This window comes from Mesoplodon densirostris, chromosome 17, assembly GCF_025265405.1.
Source record: "Mesoplodon densirostris isolate mMesDen1 chromosome 17, mMesDen1 primary haplotype, whole genome shotgun sequence".
NCBI lineage: Eukaryota > Metazoa > Chordata > Mammalia > Artiodactyla > Ziphiidae > Mesoplodon > Mesoplodon densirostris.
The window spans coordinates 4,942,688-4,968,666 of NC_082677.1; the positions used below are offsets into that span (position 1 = coordinate 4,942,688).

General features: G+C 41.0%; 1 protein-coding gene across 1 annotated transcript in view; it reads right to left on the reverse strand.

The window, feature by feature from the left end:
* The window catches only part of LNX2 (ligand of numb-protein X 2), an 85,337-nt gene that overhangs the window by 29,635 nt on the left and 29,723 nt on the right, over nucleotides 1-25,979 (reverse strand). Inside the window, exons 2-5 of the mRNA XM_060079977.1 lie at nucleotides 18,574-19,095; nucleotides 7,213-7,439; nucleotides 5,860-6,059; nucleotides 591-959 (exon numbers count right to left, since the gene is read on the reverse strand). Of these exons, the coding sequence (XP_059935960.1) occupies nucleotides 591-959; nucleotides 5,860-6,059; nucleotides 7,213-7,439; nucleotides 18,574-18,980 (1,203 nt within the window). The 5' untranslated portion in view covers nucleotides 18,981-19,095. The remainder of the gene's footprint in view (nucleotides 1-590; nucleotides 960-5,859; nucleotides 6,060-7,212; nucleotides 7,440-18,573; nucleotides 19,096-25,979) is intronic.

Here is a 25,979-nt window from a genome sequence, read left to right on the forward strand (position 1 = left end):
GTTAAATGCCACAGCACGCTGCAGAGCCTACAGGTCTTCTCAGATGGTTTTTAATGTATCTGATGCTCTTACTAAAAACATGTTTTTTCTCTAATCACGACTACCTCCAGAGATACTGTGCAGACAATGTCATGTTTGAAATGCTCTGAATTCCTTTTAAAAAAAAAGGCACTATAGAAATAAGTTGCTCTGAATAAAAAGTGATTTCCCCCTCACTTTTATGGATTGTGCAGTAAAGGTGAGAGGTGAGTGACGAGACCAGGTGAGCTACACCCTCGGTGACCACAGCTCCTTGGGGGTCTCACCTTCTCCCTTGTGAAGTGTGGACACTGCCATCTGCCACGTGAAACCGTAGGGCCTTTCCTCCAGAAACAGCCCGCCTACAAGTTCATGGGTGTGCAGGCCACAAGGGAGTCACCCGGGCTGAGGTTAGACTGGTGTGGACTGTGAAGACCTTAGGTAGCTGTGCTTGACTGTCCAACGAAGTCTCAAGCACCCCCCTGGATCCCTGTGTCACCTGCTAGTGAGAACCAAGGCTGAGCGATGGCAGGAAGGCTGAGGGTCTGGAGTGGGCGCGAGGGGGGGCTCACCTGGATGATCTGGGCAGCCAACTCGGGCGTCCCGTGCTTCAGGTCGTGGCCGTTGACGGCCAGCACCCGGTCGTTGCCGCTCAGCCTGCCGTCCTGCGCCGCCAGCCCCCCTTCCAGCAGGTCGAGGACGAAGACGCCCGGCTCGTCGGTCCTTCGGACGAGTTTGATGCCGAGCTGTTCGGCAGAGTCCCGTTTGTGAAGAACCACCTGGAAAACCTCTTCCGGGGGCGAGCCGCCCACGGGGCGGCTGTGCGCGCGGCCGCCGCAGCGTCTCTCCCGGAGCACGGTGAGGTGCAGCGTGCTGCAGGGCTGCGACAACACGGCGCGGGCGTGGTTGTGGGACACGCTGCTGATGTTGTGGTGGTTGACCTGGAAAAGAGGGTGACGGCCCAAGCGTGACAATCTTTTATCTTCCCAGCTGTAGCAATGTTCATATAAGGGTTCTGAAGGAAACTGACGTAGTGAAAATGATACACAATCATTACTTACAAAGACAAGCAGTCCAAAGACATTTAAAAATGTACAGAGTTCCTAAAATTAACTTACAGTGACTAGCATTAAGTAGAGAATAGTCGTCAAGATCACAGGCTTTAATGATAGAGTCTTGAATGAGGGTCCTTGGTTCTGCCGTATAACTGGATAACCTCGGGCAAATTACAGAACTTGTTTCCTCACCTGTAAAACGTGTTTACCATCCACTTCATAGGGTCAGGAAGTGCACAACTAGACAACATCAGATATGGCAAGTGCTCATGAAAGACTAGTTCTAGTGGAACAGAAACTGAAGTTCTACTGGATTACAAATTTACTTTTCCAAAATGAAATACACTTAAGCTAGAGAAAACAAACTGAGTTTTCTTTTAAGGAAAGTGGTGCACTCAAGTATACAGCCTTATATTAGATGAGTGACTTTTACTTTAAAGAAAAGCTGATAATCATAATTCCACTCTAATTCTTTGGCATACAAATGTAACATATATCTTATAAAATAGGCATAATTTAATACAGAACATTTACTTATTAAACTTTATAACCTTGAAATAAGTACAGTGACTGATCCTTGGACCTGTAACATCACTGAGAAAATATACCCACCTTCAGTTATTTCCCTAGTTAGAGGAATCAGCACAGTTCTTAGTATTTATCACAGTGAGAGCTCCTCTGAAGCTGCCTGAGGTGAAAGTGAGGGGGAACCAGCGCTCTGAACATCGGTTATGTGACGGGCTCTGGACGAGGTGTGATCACCTAAACTCCTTAAATTTTTTTTACATGAAATCTACATGAAGCAAGACCTCCCCCCTTTTTGTTAATCTAGGGTTGATAGTTTTGAACACTGTTAACTTGAATTTTGTTGATTTTGGCCTGTTGGCATCTTTAAAAATTCAGTCATCAAATTCAGATGTCATACGCAAAGTTGCTATTCTCCCAAGTCTGCAACATCTATGCATTTGGTAGCCATCCAAGCCCTCAATAAAAACACTGAATACAGGGTCACGTAGAGAATTAAGGCAGTTTCTAAAAAAACTAGCCTGACATGAATCCATTAATGAAAAACCATCATTACTGGCTGCTCAGCTAAGAGCTGCCCATCTCTAGGCTCACAGTTTTCCTTCTTATGTTCAGGTATATCACAAATGACTTTACGAAGTATCTGGCTGAAATCCGCCCATAGACGTGTGCAAGCATGCAGCCTCACAGTATCCTTGTGAAGTAGGTATGGAATATCCCACAGAAGATTTTTTCCTTCATGACTGTGTGGTGGCTGGCAAAAGGCAGAGAAAGCAGAGACCAGATAAAATACTGTCTCCAGGCTTCGTAAAAATAGCACCAGCAATAGTAAACTCAACCACTTGGGCTAAATGTGTTTTGTACCAATGCAGTCAACACATGGCTGCAATTATTTTCCTTCAAAACTGAACATGCCTCAATCATTGATGATGGATCAAACTGAAAATACCCATTCTTCATAATGCTTTAAAAGTTATATTCTCTTTAATAGTGACACTGATGTAATTTATATCAATATTTTTTTTCTTCAAACTGCTCAAAAGGCTGCATCACAAAAGGCCTTGAAGGTTATATGGGTCTCCTCTTCCTAGAGGCTATTTAGTAGAATAAGGGGTGTGTGTGTGTTTGTGTGTTTAATGCAGGAAAACCAAAGCCACACCCTGTCACTGCATACAGTTTGCTAAAATAGAAGCATAGGCGGCTTGGCAGCTCTTTGCTCTATAAATAAACCATCTCGACCACTCTTGGGGATTTTCAGATCTGCTCACTGTATTATTTATGTATCTTACACAGAGTTGGACCAGGTAGTAAAAAAAATTCCAAGCAGCCTTCTTTCCCAGCATTTACTTTTTTTTTTTTTTTTTTGCTGTACGCGGGCCTCTCACTGCTGTGGCCTCTCCCGTCGCGGAGCACAGGCTCCGGACACACAGGCTCCGCGGCCATGGCTCGCGGGCCCAGCCGCTCCGCGGCATGTGGGATCCTCCGGGATCGGGGCACGAACCCGTGTCCCCTGCATCGGCAGGCGGACTCTCAACCACTGTGCCACCAGGGAAGCCCCCAGCATTTACTTTTGAATGACCATAAATACTCCACATTTGGGCAAGGGGTGTGGCTTTACTTACTGGCTCCAGCATACAATCAGAGGCTGAGAAAAAGTCAGGGCCCACAGTAGGAGATCCTTTTGAATCTATTAACCAGGTTATGTGTTCTTAATTTTCTTACCAATTTGAATCATTAAACTGGACTTATTAAGATGATCATTACTAGAGATATTAATATGTGTGCCTCTGTAAACAATAATAGTCCCTTGGAATTTCTACAATGTAAATTTATAGCTATGAGTTAATTTCCAAAAATGTAGTCAATAATTTCAGATAACTATAATTGTATTTGAGTTGTAAGGATTCAGTTATGTTACTAAACACAATTCTCTAAAATAGAAGAGTAAAAGGTCTGCTGCTGAAATATATTAGCAAATAAAGTCTGAAAAACTATTTAACCTCAATGGTATTCAAAGAAATGCAGATAAAAGCAAAGCATTTGTTTTTACCTTTAGAATTTAGAAAAAGAATGAGTAATATATACAAATGTTAAGACCCAATGCTAGCACATCACTGGTAGCAAAAAAGAAAACACAAGAATGAATGTACACTTATTAATAGAGAGGCTGGAAGTGGGAGAAAACGGGAGAGAGAAAGAACGCTGTACGAGCTGCAGACGGGCAACCGAGCTCTCCTGGTCTGGGCCTCCCGGGTGTCAAAATGTCGGGGCGGCCAGCAGACTCGGACTGTGAGCTGGGAAGTCGGGAACACAGGGAAGGTTTTGCCAGCCTGGTGCAGCCAGAGTACTAATATCATAAAATGACAGCAAATACAGCATACAGTAAATAGCTATCTTCTACTAGTAAACACAGTGAAGAGCTAGCTACGGTATGATCAGGAAGCTGATTTTATATAAGCAGGACTGGTTACGCTTCCTGTACCCCCTATTTCTTCTTAGTATTTAGTAAGAAACAGAACACTGCTAGAAAGCTCAGTCTGTGTCAGCCTTGCTAAGGGCAATGAAGGAAGGGTTTGGGGCCCGAGTGTGTTAAAGTGGGAATAACACACCGTGAGGGGCAGCGTACAAGTGGGAGTGGAAAAATCCCTAGAGGGTCCAAGTTTTGTTTTCATAAAGGAGATGGCTATTCCCGACAGGATGTTATATCCAAGTCCACTCTTTTACTGATTCAGCAAGTATTTCCTGTGCTTATGACATGCACAGCGCTATGAGAAATCTGTATCACAACTGGTACCGTTAGGGTGGCTGCAATCACCATAGAGAGCCAAGCCCGTTTAAATAGTTCACTGTGATTATACGTCAAGAGCTGAAGAGTAAAGCAGTGAATGTTGTCAGTAATTCAAGTAAGGAGAGGTCAGAATGGGCGAGAAGGGCTGAGCAAAGCTTTAAGGACGAAGGTGGACAAGCCAGCACGGTGGGACAGCCTGGAACTCGGAGTGGGGTGGCAGCCAGGTGGCCGTGTCTGGCATTTCCACTGGATTATAAGTTCCACGAGGACTGGGGGAGCACCTTGCTCTTAGTTGTATTCTCAGTGGCTAGTACAGCGTCTAGAACGTTACAGCTGCTATGCGTGAAGCAAAAAGGAAGGGTTAAGATGAAGATGACAGGCTGTGCAAGAGACCACAGAGGACCGTGAATATTAATCAGTCTGGGTGTGACGCTCTAGTCACATTTTCCCAAGGAAAGCAGAGTTACAGATACATTAACCTGGCAGTGATTCTGTCGGATTGAAGAGCAGAGAGCTGGGCGGCAGGGACATCTGGTGGGGTGTGCACAGAGTTAGACACAGCAGTGGGGGCCTGGACTGAAGAGGGAGCAGGAAGAGGGGGAGTGAGGGGTGGGTGTCAACACATCACGGTGAGGACCAAACAACGAAGGAGGGAGGAGTCCTGGAGCTTGGGTTCCTAGAAGATAGTTTTCCTTGTCATGAGTATTTCTTCTCTCTCCTTCTGGAGGTTACTATTTCTTTTAGCTTCAACTATCATCTACACTTGTATGACTCGAATACCCAGGCCAGTAGACACAGAACTCCAGTCCCATACACAAGAATCCTCCCCTCCCTCTCCCCTCAGTCCCATGTGCCCTCTAAGAAAACAACACCTTGTCCCAAGCTAGTTCTTTTTGGGGAATAGCTATTTTTCCTTAAATATCATCTTCTGTCAGAGCAGGTGAGGGTAGCACCAAGGGTTAATGAGTGGAGTGCACTAGGGAGCCGACGAGACGGGTATGGTTTCTGAATTCCAGCTTAAATCCCATGGTATAAATCGTAACTAACCAGCGCTGCATGGCCTGTCTTTTCCAGATGGTAGTAAATCAGTGTAGTAGAGGAAGGTAAACTAGCCAATGCAGGTGATGGGGGGATGAGAACACTGGACCTGGGATCAGAGGATGTCAGCAGGGGTGGGACGGCTCTGAACCAGCCAGCCCTGCAGACCAAGCGGGGAAGAGCCCAGCCGGCCCCAAGAGCCCAAGCATGGCAAGCACAGCCACATGCGGGACTGGAAATAAAGTAGGGAGAAAAAATACATTCCACGCATATGGGGAAACAGGAGAAATTACAGATAAATTCTGACTTGTTTTGCATATAATAACAGTAGAACTAACCTATATACAACTCAAGTTCCACAGTACTACAATGTTCTGTTTTAAACTTATGAATAAGAACAACAGAGCGCAAGTTAACAGTAATTAAAACGGATACCTGAAGAATCTGGTCTCCAGCAAGAAGTCTCCCGTCTCTGGCGATTATCCCATCCCGATAGACTTCCTGGATAACAATGTTAATCAGTGGCGTCTCATTGCCACCCACAATGCTAATTCCTAGCTGAATATAAGGATTAGACCGGTGAATTTCAATTGTGGTGATTTCGCCTTCTGGTAAACTAAGTGGCTGCTGTGTGGCTGCCAAGTTAGAAATGAGAGAGAGAAATAGATGGAAAGAGAAACATTTTATATTTGGTTATCATCTTCAGGTAAATAAGTCATCTTACATTAGTAGATGGTAAAGAACTATGCAATACCGCTGGATAAGGAAAGCAGAATGACAAAAAATACCTGTTAAGATTATCTAAACATTTCTTCTCCCAAAGGTGATCAGCGAACGATCACAAAGGGCTACTACGTCTCAGATCACAAGGGGCAGCGCAGTGATCTGATGAGGCGATCCTAAGAGAACGTCATCTCGACCTAACTGACAAGGTTTGGTGGGTGGAACACGTGTAAACAATGCAAAGCAGCATAAAGACGACTGTGGTATGTAATATGTAATCACCCCGGGGTGAGAGAGGAGTCACAAAGGCTCTAAGAAGGGGTGGCTCTTGGAAAAGGGTTATGGCTGGGGCAGGGAAAATTTGAATTTGTAGTAAGATTTGGAATTTGTTCAAGAAAAGTATATTTAAAAATAAATACCTAGGGCCAACCATCAAGACGTGCCCAAGATCCATGACTACAGGCCTTCTGTTCACTCCTAGTGGCTGTACAGTCAGATTCGTGGCGGCCACCAGAGCACAGCAATAGTCACAGGCGTGGCCGTGGGGTCAGATACACACCCAGCCCTTCCCTGGCAGCACGAGCCGACCAATTCGTCTCAAGATTCAGGCCTCTCCGGTCACAAACCGGCTCCCAGCACCGTCAGCGGCGTTTAGTCAGCTAACGGATGGGAAGGGTCTGGCACACGCGTGACACAGGGAGCGCTTAATTTGCGGTATTATTTTTGTTGCTCTTGATGTTGTTGTTTTCTTAGTCAAGAAGCAACAAGCGTTTGCACACAAACACCCAGTAAGAAGCAGGTTAACAACCAGTGAATCATGGACTAAACGGAAGAGGGAGGGAAGGGTCACCTTCCTCAGAGTAAGTTCCAGGCTCTGCTTCTAAACTGCAAACCGTCAGACTTGTGCACTTAAAAGGGTGAGTTATGTGCTATGTGGATTATATCTCAAAATTACTTTTTTAAAGAGGAAAGAAAACGCATGTTGGGAGAGCAGCAGGGAGTGGTGGGGAGGAAGGCAACGCCCGGTTTGAGAAGAGACGAGGAACACAGGCGGCCGACACGTACTGTCCCCGGCGGGGCTCTCCTCGAAGGCGGGGTTGTCCAGGCCAGGCTCCTCCGTCCAGGCGGGAAGGGACGCCGATGTCAGGGTCGGCCCTGAACAGTCTACTTCGGGTGATAAAGTAGCTGGAAGATCTATGACCGTGGTTCCATTTTCATTCTCGATCTCCGTCTGAGCTTTACTAGTTTTCCGTCTCTCCAGGGCAACCCTCTGATGAGAAGCTCCAGGGCATCTAGAAAGAGAGCATCAGGTGGTTTCCAAATGATATGAAAGGAAAAACAAGTGATAAACAGTTTGTACCACAACAAAACAACGGCAATGGCTTCTATGCAAAAAGCACCTGGAAGTACCCACAAGCATTTCCGCTCAAGCGAAGTTCTTACCACTCCACGGAGCAAATTTAAAACAAGGCACTTGCACCAACATGTACTCAGGAATCTATTAGTACAAGAAATAACATACACAGTGTAGTACACCAGTACACTTCTCCCTGCACTGTGAGAATCATCCTGAGGTTCTGATTTCATAACCCCTTTTACAGGTTAAACGGCTGGACCACAGAAGTGGGAACCAGCACCTTCCTCCACAAGCCCCCTGCGTCCTGCCTTAGACCCTGAGCACCCCGGTGCCTCTCCGTTCTCGTACCCAGCACTGCACATCACCTGTGAGTGGGTGGAAATACATCTGAAGCTTTACCACTTGCAGGAAGGCACAGCAAAGGCTCAAATTTATGACAGGCATGGGAGGAGAGGATAACGTATCTCCTGGTTTGTAAAAACAGAATTGCAACAGTGGAATTACAGATATGCTATGACACTTATATTTCTAAGTACTGGGGAAACTTACATAAGCACCAAGAAATAAGGGCTGTTAACTTGCTTGTTTTTACTTCCTTAGGCCAACAAAGGGGCAGATATACGTCTGTTTAAACATTTAAAGAAAGTCTTTATACACAGATGTTAGCAGTGCTGCAAGGTGCCAGTTCTTTCCCACCTGACACCCTGACTGGACAAAGGGACGAATAATGCCCAGTTGGAGGAGCGGGTGGAAGAACCGGGGATTTGTACAGGAGCCAGGCCCACGCGCCTAGACCCCGACATGGCTCTACAGACCCCACCTACTCTCCTGTTGGGGTAAGAAGTTTAGGAAAGGGTGGGCGGGATTGGCGACAGTCTTGCGGCTAGGGCTGCAGACCTTCATTCAATAACAGTATTCTTAAAAATCTAAAATTTCAATCAAAATTTAGGACAGAATTCAATTAAAATTGAAAGCTATTCCTTAATGATAAGAGTAATAAAATTTCCCTCATGAACTGAAGATTTATTTTAGGTCCTGGATTTCAAGTTCTTGAAAAGGATCATTATGAAATTTCTTTATTCAACGCTCTCTCCGGACATGCCTTCTCTTCACCTTGCTAAGAAGGGGGTCCACTTATTTTCTTCCAGGGAGTGTTTCTGCAAGGGCCTGGCAAATATGTTTGAAAATGATGTCACTGAAAAAATTACTTTTGTCAAGTAAGCATATTTAATTAGAAATGCATTTTAAAATATTTTATTCAACAAAAAATTGACACTAAAAACTGAGTCAGAAAAAATACTTTTGACTAAGAAGACAGGTAATAATTTAGTTCTCAAAATATGTATCATACACAAATATCTACGTGGCCAATAGCTAGTCTTTAATGGAATAAAAGGGCTAGGAACAGGAATTGAAGAGGAAATACAAACAATGTGAACACCTGGGAATTAGCCTAACAAACAACTAAAAAAATCCTACAAACTAAATAACCAGAAAGGCTAAGATATAGTTATTAAACATGGAAAAACAAATTTAAAAAGCAAAACTTAAGATTGTTAGAGAGGTGAAGAAAACAGGTATACTTAAGTTCCCAGTAGGGCAGCAAATCGTTAACAGGAATTAAAGATATTAAAAATGATACTATATAAAAATATGGAAGAATGATCCTACCCAGGAGTAGGGGAAGGTTACAGAGGGAACCTTCGGGAACACCCATGTTTAAACACGACGGAGCAGCTGAGTGGACCGAGATAGAACCACCAGACGAGAGTGTCAACAAAGAAAAGCGGCCAACTGTGCAAATGCCATAAAGGGGGCAAATGAGATAAGGGCCAAAGCACTGGTTTGATTTCGAAATTAAAAGGTCATGGTGACCTTAGAAAGAACACTTTCAGTGATGAGGGCAAAAGCCCAGACTATATAACACAAGCAGTTCTGTTAACAAAATACATACATTCCACAAAACTGCACACCAAAACTTACAGAGCTTAGGCGGAAAGAGGACCGGGATGGATAGACCATTCAACACCGGGGCATCTGGGGATGGAGAATGGCTGCCAATGGGTACAGGGCTTCTTTCTGGGGTGTTGACATGTTCTAAAAATTAGATTGTGATGATGGTTACACAATTCTGTGAATATACTAAAAACCACTGAATTGTATACTTTAAAAATAGGTGACGTTTATGGTAAGTAAAATATATGTCAATAAAACTAATTTTTAAACAAAAGGTGAATAGGGAATGAGTAGATCAGAGCAGGCTTGGACAGAGAAAAGCCCCTGACCACAGACAGCCCACAGCCAGCATCCCTCAAATTTGTAAACATTTGGAACTGAAAGAGAAAGGAAGAAACCAGAATTTGCTGGGTGTCTAATTAGGGCCAGTCACTGTGTAGACTTCATGTACAGTATTTCACTGAATCCTCAAAACTGCTCTATCATCCCCATTTTACAAATGGGAAACTTACCTCACTAAGCCAGCATCACATAGCTATTAAGTGATGGAGCCAAAATCCAAGCAAACTCAGATCTGATTTAAAGGTGCCTGCTCTTTACACTGGATCATACTAAACTTATGGGGTTCTTTTCCCAGGCCTTAAGAAAACATAAATTGAATTTGTTCCACAAACTTGTACCTAGAAACACAGTTATAGAATGTTAGAGTGAGAAAGGCTTTGGTGATCATGAAAACACAAATGGAAATCACAAACAGCAACAAAAACCTGTGCATCTTTTTAAATGGAGTATTTAACAATAACACAAACCACAATTGGCATAGGGGGATATAACTGGGATCATTCCAGCAGGTAACTAACTGAGTGTAGCAGGAGGCTAGTTTGGAGGCTATTACACATGTTTAAAAGCAACAGAAAAGAAGTGCCTGCACAACTGAATGAGATCAGGGTAGGCATGGGCTCAGACGATGCAGGGGGAAGTGGAGCCCTGAGACAGTGGGCTGCCCTTAACAAGGCACTGGAGGCAGTGTGACCTGCCACAGGCTGAGGGCTGTGCCCCCCAGGCAGGCTTCTCTACATGCAGGTGTGTCTTTACATTTTTCCTAAATAAAGCCCAAAGGCTTTTGCAGCAGCTACAGCCACACTGAGGGACTCTCTTCCTTTCCTGCTGAAGGTTATAATTTCATTCCACTACTCTGGCTTTCGTGATGGAGGAAAATCACATATGAACGAGCTTGATTTATGGCATGGTGGCATCCTTCCCTGAATAATGATGACTCACATTAGGAAACACACAGTGTAACAGAGCACACCGTATTACTGGTAGCAGTGCTAGGGTTAGTGGTGGTGCTGGCGGCAGTAACAGCAGAGGTGAAATCACATGGGGCACGATAGGTGCCAACACAATGCCAGGTACTTAATGCAACTCAAAGAGCGTGAGCATCCTAGAACCAAGAAAAATGAGGTACGGATTACAACATGCAAATATCACTTTAAGTGACGTCAGTGAAAATGTTACATTAAGGGTATCTGAAAAGCCTCTCTTCCACAAAGCAATGCGAACACTGGCAAAAATTGTCAGAAAAATTCCTGAGCTCTGGAAATAAGCCAAGGTTCTGTAGCAATCTGGAGTGCATTTATTTAAGAAAAATGGCTGAGTCTTAGTAGAACAGTGAGCTCTGTAGCATTTGAACTTGCCCCATTCCCATCCCCACCTCCCCCAGGAGCCTGGGATAGCCATGGCCCACAATCACAGTGGAATCAGGAGTCTGGCAGCCACTGGAGGAGCCGACGGGAGCACCTGCAAAGCCCCATTTGTGGAGAATTGTCATTAACTGACCTGTTGGTTCCCTGGAAGACCTCACTCGCAAGGCTGTCTTTATCTGACCTGACTTGGGGCTCACCCAGTGCAAAGGCATTTGTTGGGGGCTGGGGAGGAAGGCAATTGTGTAAGACTGTGGCTGCCTGAGGTAGACAAACAAAAGGCTAATCAAAAAGTTTAAAAGGAAAAGCTAGGGAATGAAATGTCCAGGGCTATGCGCATGCACAGGAAAGAGCTGAGAAGGCCCTAAGCTCTCACTTCTGGCTGACACTGAAGCTACGTGAAAGCAGGCGATGAAGGCTAAGGAGGAGTGTCAACTGCCTGAGTGTCGAAGGTGTGCCCCACCGTGCACACACAGCCCCTTGGGGAGAGTGGGAGATTCATCGGTTACAGGCATTTAAGAAATTCTCTGTTCAATCATTAGCTGATTAGAAAAATCACTAAACAAACAGTAACAAACAGCAATAATAAATCCCGAAGAGAAAGAAGAATCTGATTTCCAGAGTTGCCACGTTATTTAAAATGTCCAGTGTTCAATACAAAATTAAGAGACATGCAAAGAAATAAGTAAGTATGGCCCATACATGGGAAAAAAAGGAGTTAACAGAAACTGTCCCTGAGGAAGCCCAGACATTGGCCTTACGAGACAATGACTTAAATCGAGTATTATAAATATGTTCAAAGAACAGGACTCCATGTCTAAATAACTAAAGGAAAATATGAGAATGATATCTCAACAAATAAAAATACCAATAAAGAAATATGTTATATTAAAGAGCCAAATAAACATTCTGGATTTAAAAATAAGTACAATAAGTGCATTTATTATAAGTATAATAAATGAAATGAAGAATTCACAGGAGATTTGAACAGGTAAAAGAAAGAATCAGTGAACTTAAAGGTAGGTCAACTGAGATTATCCAGTCTGAGGAATAGAAAGAAAAAGAATGCGCAGAAAGGATAAAGCCTCTAGGTCCTGTGAGACACCATCAAGAGTATTAACATATGCAGAATGGGAGTCCCATAAGGAGACAGAGACATTAGGGCAGAAAGAATATTTGAAGACATATTGACCAAAATCTTTTCAAGTTTGATGAATGCTGAAAACAGCAAGAGTGAAGTACCTCATCACAAAGAAGTGACCCTCAGTAAGACTGCCACCTGACTTCTCTTCAGAAGCTATGAAGAGGAGGCTGTGGATAGCATATACTCAGAATGCTGAAGAAAGACTGTCAACCAAGAAGTCTATATCTAGCAAAACTATCCTTCCAAAACAGGAGAAATTAAGACATTCCCAGATAAATGAAAACAAAGAGTCTGTTGCTAGCAGACTTGCCCTATAAGAAATACTAAAAGAAATCCTTTAGGCTGATATGAAAGGACCTTAGACAGTAACTCAAATCCACGTAAAGAAATAAAGACCACTGGTAAAGGTAACTACATAGATAAATATAAGACAGCATTAAGGTGCTTTTTGGTTTATAACTCCTTTTTGGTCCTACTTGGTTTAAAAGACAACCCTGCGCAAAGCAGTAATTATAATTCTGTTTAGATGGGCATGTAATGCGTAAAGATGTCATTTGTATAACAATAACAGCACAAAGGATGTGGAAAGGAATGAAGGTATATATGAGCTAATTTTGTGCGTACTGGTGAAATCAAGTCAGTATTAATCTGAACTAGACTGTTGAAAATTAATGTTAATTGCAATCCCCAAGACAACTACTAAGAAAATAATTCAAAAAATAGATATGAACAGAAATGACAAAGGAATTAAAATGGCATACTTGAAAATATCTATTTAACAAAAAAAAGGGAAGAAATGGATTAACCTTTAGAGAAACAAAAAAGAAATGACATATGGAAACAACAAAATGGCAGACATAAATTCTACCTTATCAGTAATTACATCAAATATAAATGAATTAAACACTCCAATCAAAAGCCAGTGACTGGCAGAATGGATGAAAAAGACAAACAGGATCCAACTATATGCTGTCTACAAGAGACACATTTCAAAGACACCAACAGGTCAAAATTAAAAGGAGAGGAAAAAGATATACTATGCAAACATTAACATAAAGAGAGCTGAATGGGTATACTAATTTCAGACAAATAGACTTTAAGACAAAAATTGTTTCTAGTGACAAAGAACATTCTACCATAACGAAAAGGTTTGATTTACCACAAAACTATAACAATTATAAAAATAAACACAATTAACAGCAGGCCCTCAAAGTACATGAAGCCAAAAATGACAGAATTAGAGGAAGAATAGACAATTCAAAACTAATAGTCTGGGCTTCCCTGGTGGTGCAGTGGTTGAGAGGCCGCCTGCCGATGCAGGGGACGCGGGTTCGTGCCCCGGTCCAGGAAGATCCCACATGCCGCAGAGCGGCTGGGCCCGTGAGCCATGGCCGCTGAGCCTGCGCATCCGGAGCCTGTGCTCCGCAAAGGGAGAGGCCACGACAGTGAGAGGCCCGCATACCGCAAAAAAACCCCCCAAAAACTAATAGTCTAAGCCTTCAATATCCCACTTTCAATAATGGATAGAACAACTAGACATAAGGACAAGAAAAGACTTTTAACAATATTATAAATCAACTAGACCTAACAGAAATCTATAGAACATTCCACCCATCGATAGCAGAACACGCATTCTTCTTGTGTACAAAATGGAATCTTTTCCAAGATAGACTGTGTGCTAGGCCATTAAAAAAAAAGCCTCAGTAGTGACTTCCCCGGTGGTCCAGTGGTTAGGACTCTGCACTTCCACTGCAGGGGGCCCGGGTTCCATCCCTGGTCTGGGAACTAAGAACCCGCATTCTGCTTGGCATGGCCAAAATCATTAATTAATTAATTAATATTTTTTAAAGCCTCAACAAAGTTTAAAGTATTAAATTGTACACATGTTCTCCAATAACAATTAATTCAAAATGGATCAAAGACCCAAATGTAAGAGCTAAAAGCATAAAGGTCTTAGAAGGAAGCATAGGTGTAAAGCTTCATGACCTTGGATTAGGCAGTGTGTTTTTAGCTATGACACCAAAAGCACGAGCAAAGAAAAAAATAGATAAAATGAACTTCATAAAAATTAAACTTGTTTGTCCTTCAAAGGGCACAGGAAAATGAAAAAACCACTGATAGAACAAGAAAAAATATTTGCAAATCATATACTTAATAAGGGCCAGAATATATAGAGACTGCTTACAACTTACAAAAAGACAAACACTCCATTTTAAAAATGGACTAATGATGTTAAGCATTTGTTCATGTGCTTACGGACCATTTAAATATCTTCTTTGGAGAAATATCTATCCAAATCCTTTGACCACCTAAATTGGATTACTGACTTTTTGTTGAGTTGTAGGAATTCTTTATATATTCTGGATACTAGACTCTTACTGGATACATGATTTACAAATATATATCTGCTTTTTACATTATATAGGAGAAAAAAATGCTGGTGAGAATGTGTCAAACACAAACTTCTCTCCAAGTTAAAATGTGAATTTAAAAGAGCAATCTTGTCTCAGCCTACCCTGACCCTTAAAGGCTTCAAAACCATTTGATGAACTAGAAAAGCTCTCAGCATAGAAAAAGACTTCTTTAAAGGTTTTCTCTATATTGTACAAACTTTTTAGAATACTGTTAAACTCTAAGTTTTAAGAGGAAAAGAAAAATGGTTCTGAATTTTGCCATAAACCAGGTCACAAATGCTCAATTTAACAACAACGACAAACCGCTCCCCCAATGTTATCATTTACAATTAGCATAAGATGTTAGATTGCTGAGGATGAGGCAGGGATGAGGGGTAGAGAGGGAGGAGGAATGCTTTATAGTTGACGCTGCTTGGCAAAATTTCTGAAAGCAATTACTACAATGTTCCAGGCGTCATACAATATATAGAATTTTTTTTTTTTTTTTGCAGTATGCGGGCCTCTCACTGTTGTGGCCTCTCCTGTGGCGGAGCACAGGCTCTGGACGCGCAGGCTCAGCGGCCATGGCTCACGGGCCCAGCCGCTCCGTGGCATGTGGGATCTTCCCGGACCGGGGCACAAACCCGTGTCTCCTGCATTGGCAGGCGGACTCTCAACCACTGCGCCACCAGGGAAGCCCTAGAATATTTCTTAAGGACTTTAGTTCTCCTTTCAAAGATGAGCACTTTCCCACATCTTTTAAAATTCTTCATTGTTTTCCTAATATATAATCAGTTAATAACTAGTTATTTTATTTTAAAACAGTCATCTTTCATAAATGTTTTACTTTTAGCCATATGAGAAAATGTCAGCTGTTCTCATACTGAAGCAGATTTCTTAAGTTCAAATAGGGAAGGTAATTTAAACTCAAAATTACCAGATTTAACAAACTATTCCTAATGCTGTATTTCTACTAATAATTAAAATAATCGTAATTCTGTGTTTTGTGACATCACTCTTATTGCTAGTTTGTGTTGCTTTTTCCTGGCTACAAATTTTTTTGTCCTCTTCCCACAAAGTGAAGCTTAGTTCCCGTCCCCTTGAATCTGGGGCAGTTATGTGACTACAGCATAAGGGATGCTATGTGACTTTAAGGCTAGAGCATACAAGGCCATGCAGCTTCTTGCCTTATTTACTGGAACCCATGTAAGAACTTAAAATACCCTGAGGCCACTGTGCTGGAGAAGCCACCCACAGGCTCTCCTGTGGACAAGTCCCGGCTGAGCCCATGCCTCTAGTGGACCCCCATCAAGGTGCCAGACATGTGAATGAAGCTGCCGTCTTGGAAATAAATTCTTCAGTTGCAATTGCTGCCTGCAGTCCTGGGCTTTTGTTCTTCCCAGCTGTGGCCCAGATTGGACAGAACAGAGACGAGCCATCCCTGCTGTGCCCTGTCTGAATCCCTGACTCACAGAATCCATGAGCAGAATCAAGCACTCACTGTTTTATGTCACTATATTTGGAGTGGTTGGTTTCTCAGCAATAGATAACCAGAACATAGATTAACAATTTAATTGAACAAACATTAGATGAGTGTCAACTTTCTAACTTTTATAATCAATAGTCACTCTTAGCTGCTTACCTCACCTTTTCAAACCATTCACCTTTTTCAATGTATCTTTCACAACACAGGCCTAAGACACTTTGGAAATGATTAAATTAGTAGCTTAGCTTTTATCAAACTGTAAATGAAGGGATAGTCTGCAATTCCCAAGTTTTTATATCATCAACATAAACAGCTTGATAGAAAATACTACTGATACTTCGACTACCTATTAAGTTCTTATATGCATTTTAGTTAAGTAAATATTCCTAAAATAATTGTTTAATTTTTACCTCACTGCTATCAAAATACTTAACTGAACTGAGACTTTGTTCAGTTCCTATAATACCCCAAAATCGATGTTCATAAAAGAGTCACAAAAGAAACTTATCTCCGAAAAAGACTAGTTCTACTGAAAGAAATAGGAAAAGCCTAAAATCTTCTTCAACCTCAGCCACAACTAGGCCTGACCCAGGGAGCAGATTCAGGAGTTTGGTGTCAATCTCCAGGAAGTCTCTGTTACCATGTTCAGATTCTATGCCTGCTGCTGACCAAAGATACACAAAAACCTAAGACTCTTGCACTCTCAAAAGTCTATACATCTATCCTACTTTTTTCTTAGCTCTTATTTTTAGACAGTGCAGCTTAAGTTTAAGCAATTTCTCTATAATCTTCATGTTTCTGACATTTTAATAACATCTCATTCTTTCTCATAAATCTAATTTATTTCTAATGAGTACATTCACTTTATAACACTGACATTTAGGAACAGAATGAACACGTATACTCATGTGTATATGAAACTTTTACTACCACGTAACAGCAGAGAACATGATTCACCTTGGGTAAGGTCAGCATGGTATGTTAGAACGCTAAGCAGGAATACTGAAGTTTAAGTCTAACCATGCCATTACCTATCTCCAAATCTTTGTGACTCAGTTTCCTGATTCGTAAAGTGAGGGGATAAGATTAGATTCAATTCATGATTTCATGTGTGAGTATAATGACAAGCTGTTCTATACCAGACTTATACTATTATTTCTAAGTCCAATGTATTGTGCTAAGCATTGTTTTTCACAGCAATCAAGATTACTGCAGATTTACACTGCCCAAGTGGCTGACCTATAAAATTTAGAAATCAATACATTTATTTTGGTCATTTTATGTGATTCCATCTCCAAAAGAGATGAATTTTAACCCTTCTTAAGGGTAGAAACAATTTTAAAGATCAAGTCTTTTATCAAAATCAAACAATAAAACTCACTAAACAATCAGCCAAGTAGATTAATCTTTTAAAAAGCTTTTGTCAGTAGAACAAAAATCCCCACTAAATGTTTTAAAGTTTCCAACCCCTAGTTCTTGTTCAGTCAAATTTTTGAACACAGGATTTTACAAGATCTTAGCGAAAGAGACCACAGGTACAGGCAGACCTCGTTGCACTGCACTTCCCTTTACCGCCCTTCACAGACTCTGCATTTTTTACAGACTGAAGGTTTGTGGCAACCCTGTGTGTCATCAGATGATGGTTAGCATTTCCTAGCAGTAAAGTGTTTTTCAATCAAGGTATGTAAATTTTTAGACCTAATGCTATTGCACCCTTACTAGACTACAGTACAGCATAAACAGAACTTTCATATGCACTGGGAAACCAAAAAATTCGTGTGACCTGCTGTACTGTGCTATTTGATATTCACTTTACTGTGGTGGTCTGGAACCGAACCTGCAACATCTCTGAGGTGTGCCTGTACCCATTTCCATGTTGCAATAATATTATAATTTTTAACAGCTGCATGATATCCCGATGCACTGATGTACCATTTTATTTTGAACCCTTCCCCTACTGTTAAGTAATCACATTGACCCCAGTTTACTGAACTCTGCACAATGTTGCAGCCAACATCTTTACATACAATTTTCCCTTCTTTTGGACTATTTCCTTAGGATAATAAGCTAGATAAGAGGATACTGACATTTACAGTTTTTGAAACAAACTGAGAAACTGCCTTGCAAAAAGAGTCTATCATTATATCCTGCTACCTTGTGACTATAACCACCTCATATTGGTAAGTGTAAAACGGTACTTCCTGACTGTAGTTTTTACATGCATGTTTTTGACAAATAATAATATTAAATGACGGCTGCATGCAACTTGTTTGTTGTATCTCCTGTGCGGGATTTGTCTGTTTACTTACTGATGCCTTGGCGTGTGTATCGGGTTTATTTGTTTGAGCCACCTTTTTATAGCCTAGAGTCGCTTCTCTCTCTCTCACCTGTTTTTAAGATGTGCCTCCAGGTCGCAGCGCTGCAATACATCTTGGCACACTGAAGAGAACGGACATAAAACTAATAATTTGTCCAGAAGTTTATGAACTAGAATGCTGGACTTCTTACACAACTTAAAGTGGAGTCTCTTCCGGTCCAATGGACAGAAATCCTTCTCTTGCAGGAAGTTTCTGAGGCACGTGCAGCAGAAGGTATGTCCACAGGGGGTGTCTAGTGGCCGCAGCAGAGGCTGGAGGCAAATGTGGCAGATCAGGTCATCGTCCACTTCGTCCTGGTAATTGTATAAGTGGTTTTCTCGTGTCCAGTGCTGCTGGCCGCATTCAAAACACAGAGGATTGAAGGAGGAGGAGGAGGTCTGCTCCACAGACACCATCTCATCGTTTGTCGTTCCCATTCTGAATCAGCGGAAGCAGTTTCTATATCTTCATACATTAGACTTCCATTAAAGGTTTGATTTCCTTTAAAAGACAGTGATGTATTTGACTAAAACCCAGGTCTGTTTTTCTAGACTAGACAAAACAAAACAAAACAACCAGAAAAGTAATTACTATCAATCAACATAGGCTAAAAGAATCAACATAACATTACTATGTTGACTTCTTTTTTAGTAAAAAATTAAAATTTACATCAGGGAATAAATTAGTTGTAAAAACATAAAAATGACATTAACTAATTTGCTTGTTGGCTAAGGATGACTTACCTTGCCACGTTCTTGGTGAAAAAAGAACTTAGGATTAAAAGCAAAGATGACATATTAATATGCGGTGTGACATAGGAAACAATTTGTTCTACTGACTGAAATCCCCCAGATACTTCACTGCTTAATGGTAGTTTCAACGCCAGTTAATCTACGTAGTATGCTAATAATGTAATCTGAGGTATATTATGTAATACATTTGCATTTGCCATCCCAGTCATGGCTCCCTGCTTCTGACTGATGTTACACATTTATAGTGCCATCCCAAAGATTATGTCTTTGAAATGTAGTCTCAAGGATAATTCAGTGTCTTTAAAAAATGACCTTTGCTCTACACTGTTTGGGAGAAACTGGATTTCAAAATATATATGTACGATTTGAATATTCTCTCCCTATAATACAGATTGCAGAAAGATAGATCTGCACAGCATATATAAATAACATCTCCGCAAACTCCACAAACTTCAACACTATTTTGTGCCATTAAGAGAAAAAACCCACTGATTCAATTTTAATATTAGCTTTTAAAGGTGATGGGGTAATCTAGGACACATCTTTAGGCTTTATTCATATGTACACAGGGTACTAAGAGTCAAGAGGGTCCTGAGCGCTGTTCTTGACTCTGGAAGACTCTTATTTAATTGAAGCTGTCTGTTCACAAAGCAATAACTTTGTCTTACTCCTGTTGGGCTGATCCCGAAGATGAGTGTGAAGTACAGTGTGTGTGGGTGAAAACGGAGTTTTGGAATTGAACTTCTTGCCTGTAAATGTTCCCTAAATAATTGTGTATATGAAACCTGTATAATAAAAAAAAGTATTCTCAATAAAAAAAAGAAACCCACTATAATTCAATTAAACAGATAAGGCATGTTATAAATGTCCATCCCAGCTCACATTATTCCACACTCCCATTGCTTCTGGCTTACTCAGAGCAGCAGAGTGCACGTACGTGTGTGTGTGTGTGTGTGTGTGTGTGTGTGTGTGTGTGTGTGTGTGTGTGTGTGTGTGTGTGTGTGTGTGTGTGTGTGTGTGTGTGTGTGTGCGCGCGCGCGCCTCCTCTAAGACAGCAGCCTGCTCCAGTTTGGTGCAGGGCTAGCAAGGAATGCTCCCCTCACGGTTTCCATACCTCCTGCTGCTGCAGCACCAGGGGTTAAAAAACCCTAAGGGGTTAAAAAATCACCTCCAAAGGCAGCAGCTATGTTCATTCTCAATATTTACAGTCTCTGGTATGTGCCAAACACTGAACAGGGAGATAAGGGAGGTGGGGAGAGGACAGTTAGGAGAGCCCATTGTTGGATCATACGGTAGTTCTATTTTTAGCTTTTTAAGGAACCTCCACACTGTTCTCCATAGTGGCTGTATCAATTTACATTCCCGCCAACAGTGCAAGAGTGTTCCCTTTTCTCCACACCTTCTCCAGCATTTACTGTTTCTAGATTTTTTGATGATGGCCATTCTGACCGTGTGAGGTGATACCTCATTGTAGTTTTGATTTGCATTTCCCTGATAATTAGTGATGTTGAGCATCTTTTCATGTGCTTTTTGGCCACCTGTCTGTCTTTGAAGAAATGTCTGTTTAGGTCTTCTACCCAGTTTTTGCTTGGGTTGTTTGTTTTTTTGGATACTGAGCTGCATGAGCTGTTTGTATATTTTAGAGATTAATCCCTTGTCAGTTGCTTTATTTGCAAATATTTTCTCCTGAAACTAACACAACATCGTAAATCAACCATACTCCAATAAAAATTAAAAAAAAAAAAGAATGCCCATTGTGAAAACTCAATGAACTAAATATTCTCAGAAAGTTGTGCACCGGATGCTGTGTGAATGCAGAGGAGGAGAAGGAGAGCTGGCATCTAACTCAGTTTGGCTTTGTAGCCAGAAATACTTTCAAGAGGGGACACAACACGGCTGCTGGGCTGTGACAGGAAGCACTGGCCAGAGAGGAAAACAGACAAGGGCCTCTTCACGTCCTGCGTGTGCATGGCACATTCGGGAATGTGAGCCGGTGAAACATCTGAGGCAAGAAAATGGACTCAGAGCGGTGGGGGGGGGGTCTGAAACCTGGGGTCCTGTACCAGATCAGAAAGGGCAGACACCACTTTAATGCTGCTAGCATTTGTTTCAGTGATAAAATTCTCTTCCGATCCTCTGTGTGTGTGTGTGTGTGTGTGTGTGTGTGTGTGTGTGTGTGTTTGCTATTTTATTTACTTGGAGTATTTATCAGAAAAACAATATTAACATTTTAAGAGATTTAACAAGAATTGCCATGAATTATGAGGGGGTGGGACAAGATTCAGATGGCATGGCTGAGTCAGATAAACTGTTTTTCAAAACAACTTAATAAAATAATAATAGCAACTTGTGATCTAAACTATCAGTACAGCATCAAGACCGAAGACACTTCCTGTACTTTGTAACTCATGGGGCTTACACTCTCTGAGCACCGTAGCTTTTGTCAGTCCAAGGTATGTGAGATTATGGAGATAAACATCATTTACCTCAGGCAAATAGACCACTTCAGTCTCTAGGTATTTTAATACAGAATGTCCACAGACTCTTGATTCCTACTCAACTAGCAAGAAAATTCATATATCCCTTGCTCTTCTTTGTTTGTGCTAGTATTTATCCTAATTTTTTTCTCAAGAATATACACTGCAATTCTGGCCTCCCACATAATGACTAAGGAAGCATTTCTCTTAAGACTATTGTATTTTAGCTATTTTCTGAATCTCAAATAACTTTGATTATTTTCCTATCACAAAATATTTTCATGAGGAAAAAGAACACGTTTCCATCTAAAATACCAAATAACAACCACATGACCAACAGCCCCGAAATGCCTCTGTGTTACCATGACACAAACATTAAATGAAAACTTATCACGGGTAGATCACTAACACGTGCATACAAATATTGATTAAACAGTTTCAAGACCATACAGTCTAAGTAGTTAAGAGCACACACCCTGGAGCCAGTCTGTGAGGGTTCAAGTCCTTGTTCAGTCACTTACCAGCCCTGTGGCCTGACTGAATTTCTCTGTGGCTGTTTCCTCCTCGCGTGTAAAATGGGGGTAGTAACAGTGCCGCTCTCAGAGGGGTGATACAGAGAATAAACAGGCACATGGACAGGTGCTGAATAAATGTTACCTATTACTACTATTACTAAAGATAAAGAAACAAATGTTCAGACAGATTTTATGATTTGCCCAAAGCTGCACAACTGATAATTACTCAGTAAGAGAGAAGGAAGATAAATCCAGTTCTTTCTTGTTTCAAAATAACCCGATAGTAAATTAAGTAATTATAGGAAAGAGGAACGGTGTTTCACGTAAGCCTGAGCGTATGGATTTTTTAAAGACGAAGGCAGCCTGCGCCTGTTTTCCAGTCCCCGAGCCCACTCCTCTCCTCCCAGCTCCGGCAGTTGACTTGATTTCCACTTTGTGAGCAAGCCCACTCCTAACGGCTCACAAGGCTTCTTACACTACTGTCCCTCCCCCGAAGCTGTGAGCTCCTTAAGAGGTGGACCTCCAGCAGGGGAGAAGCTCAATAAATGCTCAATGACCAACTGGGTGACCAAAGTTAGGTGGCCAGAAATACATTCATGTATACAGGAGGATATGCCCATGTTTAATTTTGATTTCAGACATTCTATTAGCACAATTTGAAATACTAAAATACAAGTTAAATAATAGTCTTAAATATTTTCCAAAATATAAAGATAAAATGTAGCATTACGTGTATCTTTACAAGCTATATTCTCCGTGTAGCTAATATAACAGTAATATAACAGGAACAGTAAACAGATGGATGCTATCAAGTCGGCTGGGAGGGAATTCCCTGGTGGTCCAGTGGTTAGGACTCTGCACTTTCACCACCGAGGGCCCGGGGTTCGATCCCTGATCCAGGCACTAAGATCACATGAGTCGCGTGGTGCAGCCAAAATAGATAGATAGATAAATAATCAGTTGTCTCATACTTTCTCTCATTTAAAAAATAAATAAATTGGCTGGGAATATTACAACACATTTAAGATAACATCTTGAAAGATAATCAGTGCAGTGGAGAGGGAGTTATAAGACTGTTTACTACCTAACTCCAGTTATGATTAACATGCTTGCTTTTCCTGGTCTATGAGACAAGACTATCCTACTACATCTTGAAGACTCTCAGAAGGAGCTACGTTTTTTCAGTTAATTTGCACACACTCCCAAACTATGTTATTCAGATCATTTCTCTTAATGTTACTTTTGACTCAGGCTGAAAGAGTCCTCACTGGCCCTAAACTAGGAGATCCAGCCCCAGATAAAAGAAGATGAGCTAAGGGTTACCACCAAAGTATGGTTGGATGGGGATCATCTCTGGTTCCTCTGACACATCAGTGCTGAGTCTGAGGATACCTCTCCCCATGCATCCCAGCAAAATCCTACTCACGCCCTAAGTCTTACTCCACCTCCACCCCCTCCGTCAGATCCCATCAGCCTCCTTCCCGCTCCGGGTTCGCCCCTTCTTTCCCTTCTGTTCCTGCTGCTTTTTACACACGCCTTCATCTCATCAATTACTACATTTGCGTGCTTGCTTATCTGTCTCCTTACCTCTTAGAGGTTACGGTAAAGGCAGTATCTTCTTTATCTCTTGTATTCCCAGGTCTTGGCACATATTGTGCAATTAAAAAAAAAAGTTCTCAGGCTCATACTGGAGCCTGAAATGTATAAGAGTCTTGAGATGTATTATATAACTACATAAATATATGAGAAAACCCTGCACATTAATTTGTGGCACTGCAAAGCAATCAACATACTGGACCCTGCCCTATGATTATAGACAAACTAGGAATAAGATATTACTTCCTTTAATCTTCAAAAGTCTGAGGGAAAAAAAAAGGGTTTTTTTTGTTTAATGATGTCAACACAAGAAAATTTTTTTATTGTGTATGTTACATATCAGCTTTCATAGCTACCTTTGTATAAAGCAGTGGTTGTCAAACTTTTACACCTAAGGATCCCTTTATCCACCCTGGACAAGTTTGGCTGTTTCTTAAAAAAACAAAACAAAAAACAACAAAAAACTACCATACAATCCAGCAACTCCACTACCCGGCATTTATCCCAAAGAAATAAAAACGTTCACACAAAAACCGGTACAGCTTTATTTGTAATGGCCTCAAACCAGAAACAACCCAACTGTCCTTCAACAAGTGAACAGTTAAACAAATGATGGCACATCCACACCACACGGCTCAGCAATAAAAAAGAACGAACTACTGATGTGCACACCAGCCTGGGTGGACCTCAAAGAATTATGCTGAGTGAGAAAGCCGATCCTAAAAGGTTGCATATTATATTTTCCATGTATATAACATTCTTGAAATGACAATGCAATTAAGTAAATTAATTAAAATGTTTATTTGTTAATAAAAAATAAACCCATTACATGTTAACATTTTTATGAAAAATAACTTTTTTCAAAATAAAAAAATATATAGTGTGGAGAGAAGCATTGTTGATGTAGAATGTATTTTCCAAATCTGGAGTCTCAAATCTGTTTCTACTTTCAACCTTTTGTGACATCACATGTCAAGTTTCCTCTGGAAAACTCTACTGAACACTCATGAGAGAATGAGAGTGAAAAGGCTAGGTAAAGTCTTTGTGTTACTGGGAAAATAATTTTGACCTTGTGGACCCAATGAAAACACAGGGTCCTGGGTCACACGTGGACAAATAGTACCGAGCACTGAAGGGTTCTGACACCCCTCTTCCACAAGAAGTACCAGTCAGTAACCAACAAGACTTTAAAAAAAGACAAAAACTGAAAAAGGCAAAATGTGGAGGTGAGCCCATACTGGAGGAATCTGTCTTTCCTGGAATGAAGCTCTTTCTCCAGAGCCTTCTCCCACTGAAGAAGCATATCTGGATATCACTGTACAGGAATATTAAGCATAATAAATGAGACCCTTACATAAATTCTATTCTTAAATTAATCAAAACATTTCCTATTGCATGTCATGAGGAAGATGATCAAATACCAGTTTTCCAACAATTCCACATCTATTGTTTATAATTCTCTCATTGTCTACATAAAAGTGTAATTCAGCACACTTAGCTATTTGTCTCCTATTCCTTTCTATCAAGTAGAAATATTTGAAAAACCATTTAAAAATTCTTAAGATGCTACTTGTAGTTAGATGTACCCTATTTAATAATCTAGAACATTAGTAAGCTAAGCAAAAAAATGCTAGAAGCTATGAAACTTAGGCTCTGAGCTCCATGCCAGCTGGGTAACTAGGTCACTACACAATTCATTTTCATTCACCACATGTTTATCCAGTGTCTACAAGGTGCTGGTATTATATAGGTATTCTGGTGCCTAGGCCTCCTGTCTACACACTATCAGCTTTGCTTAAATAGTAAAAAACCACACATCATACACACACACAGAGTTTAAATCTAGCTCCAAAATTCTCATGATTTTATATCTTTTTATACACAATATTTACTGATATGTTATATTTACGTTTTAGTCCTGACATCTGTTATTGTTTTTTGATAACTTTAATAATCTCCTAAATATTTTATTAAAAGGAGGTTAAATTGTGGCTGGCAGAGAACTTACAAATTTCAAATGTCCTTCTACTTTAGTTTTTCTAATTTTGAACCACTAATCTATGATGAAAACTTTTTTTTTTTAATGCAAAAACCAA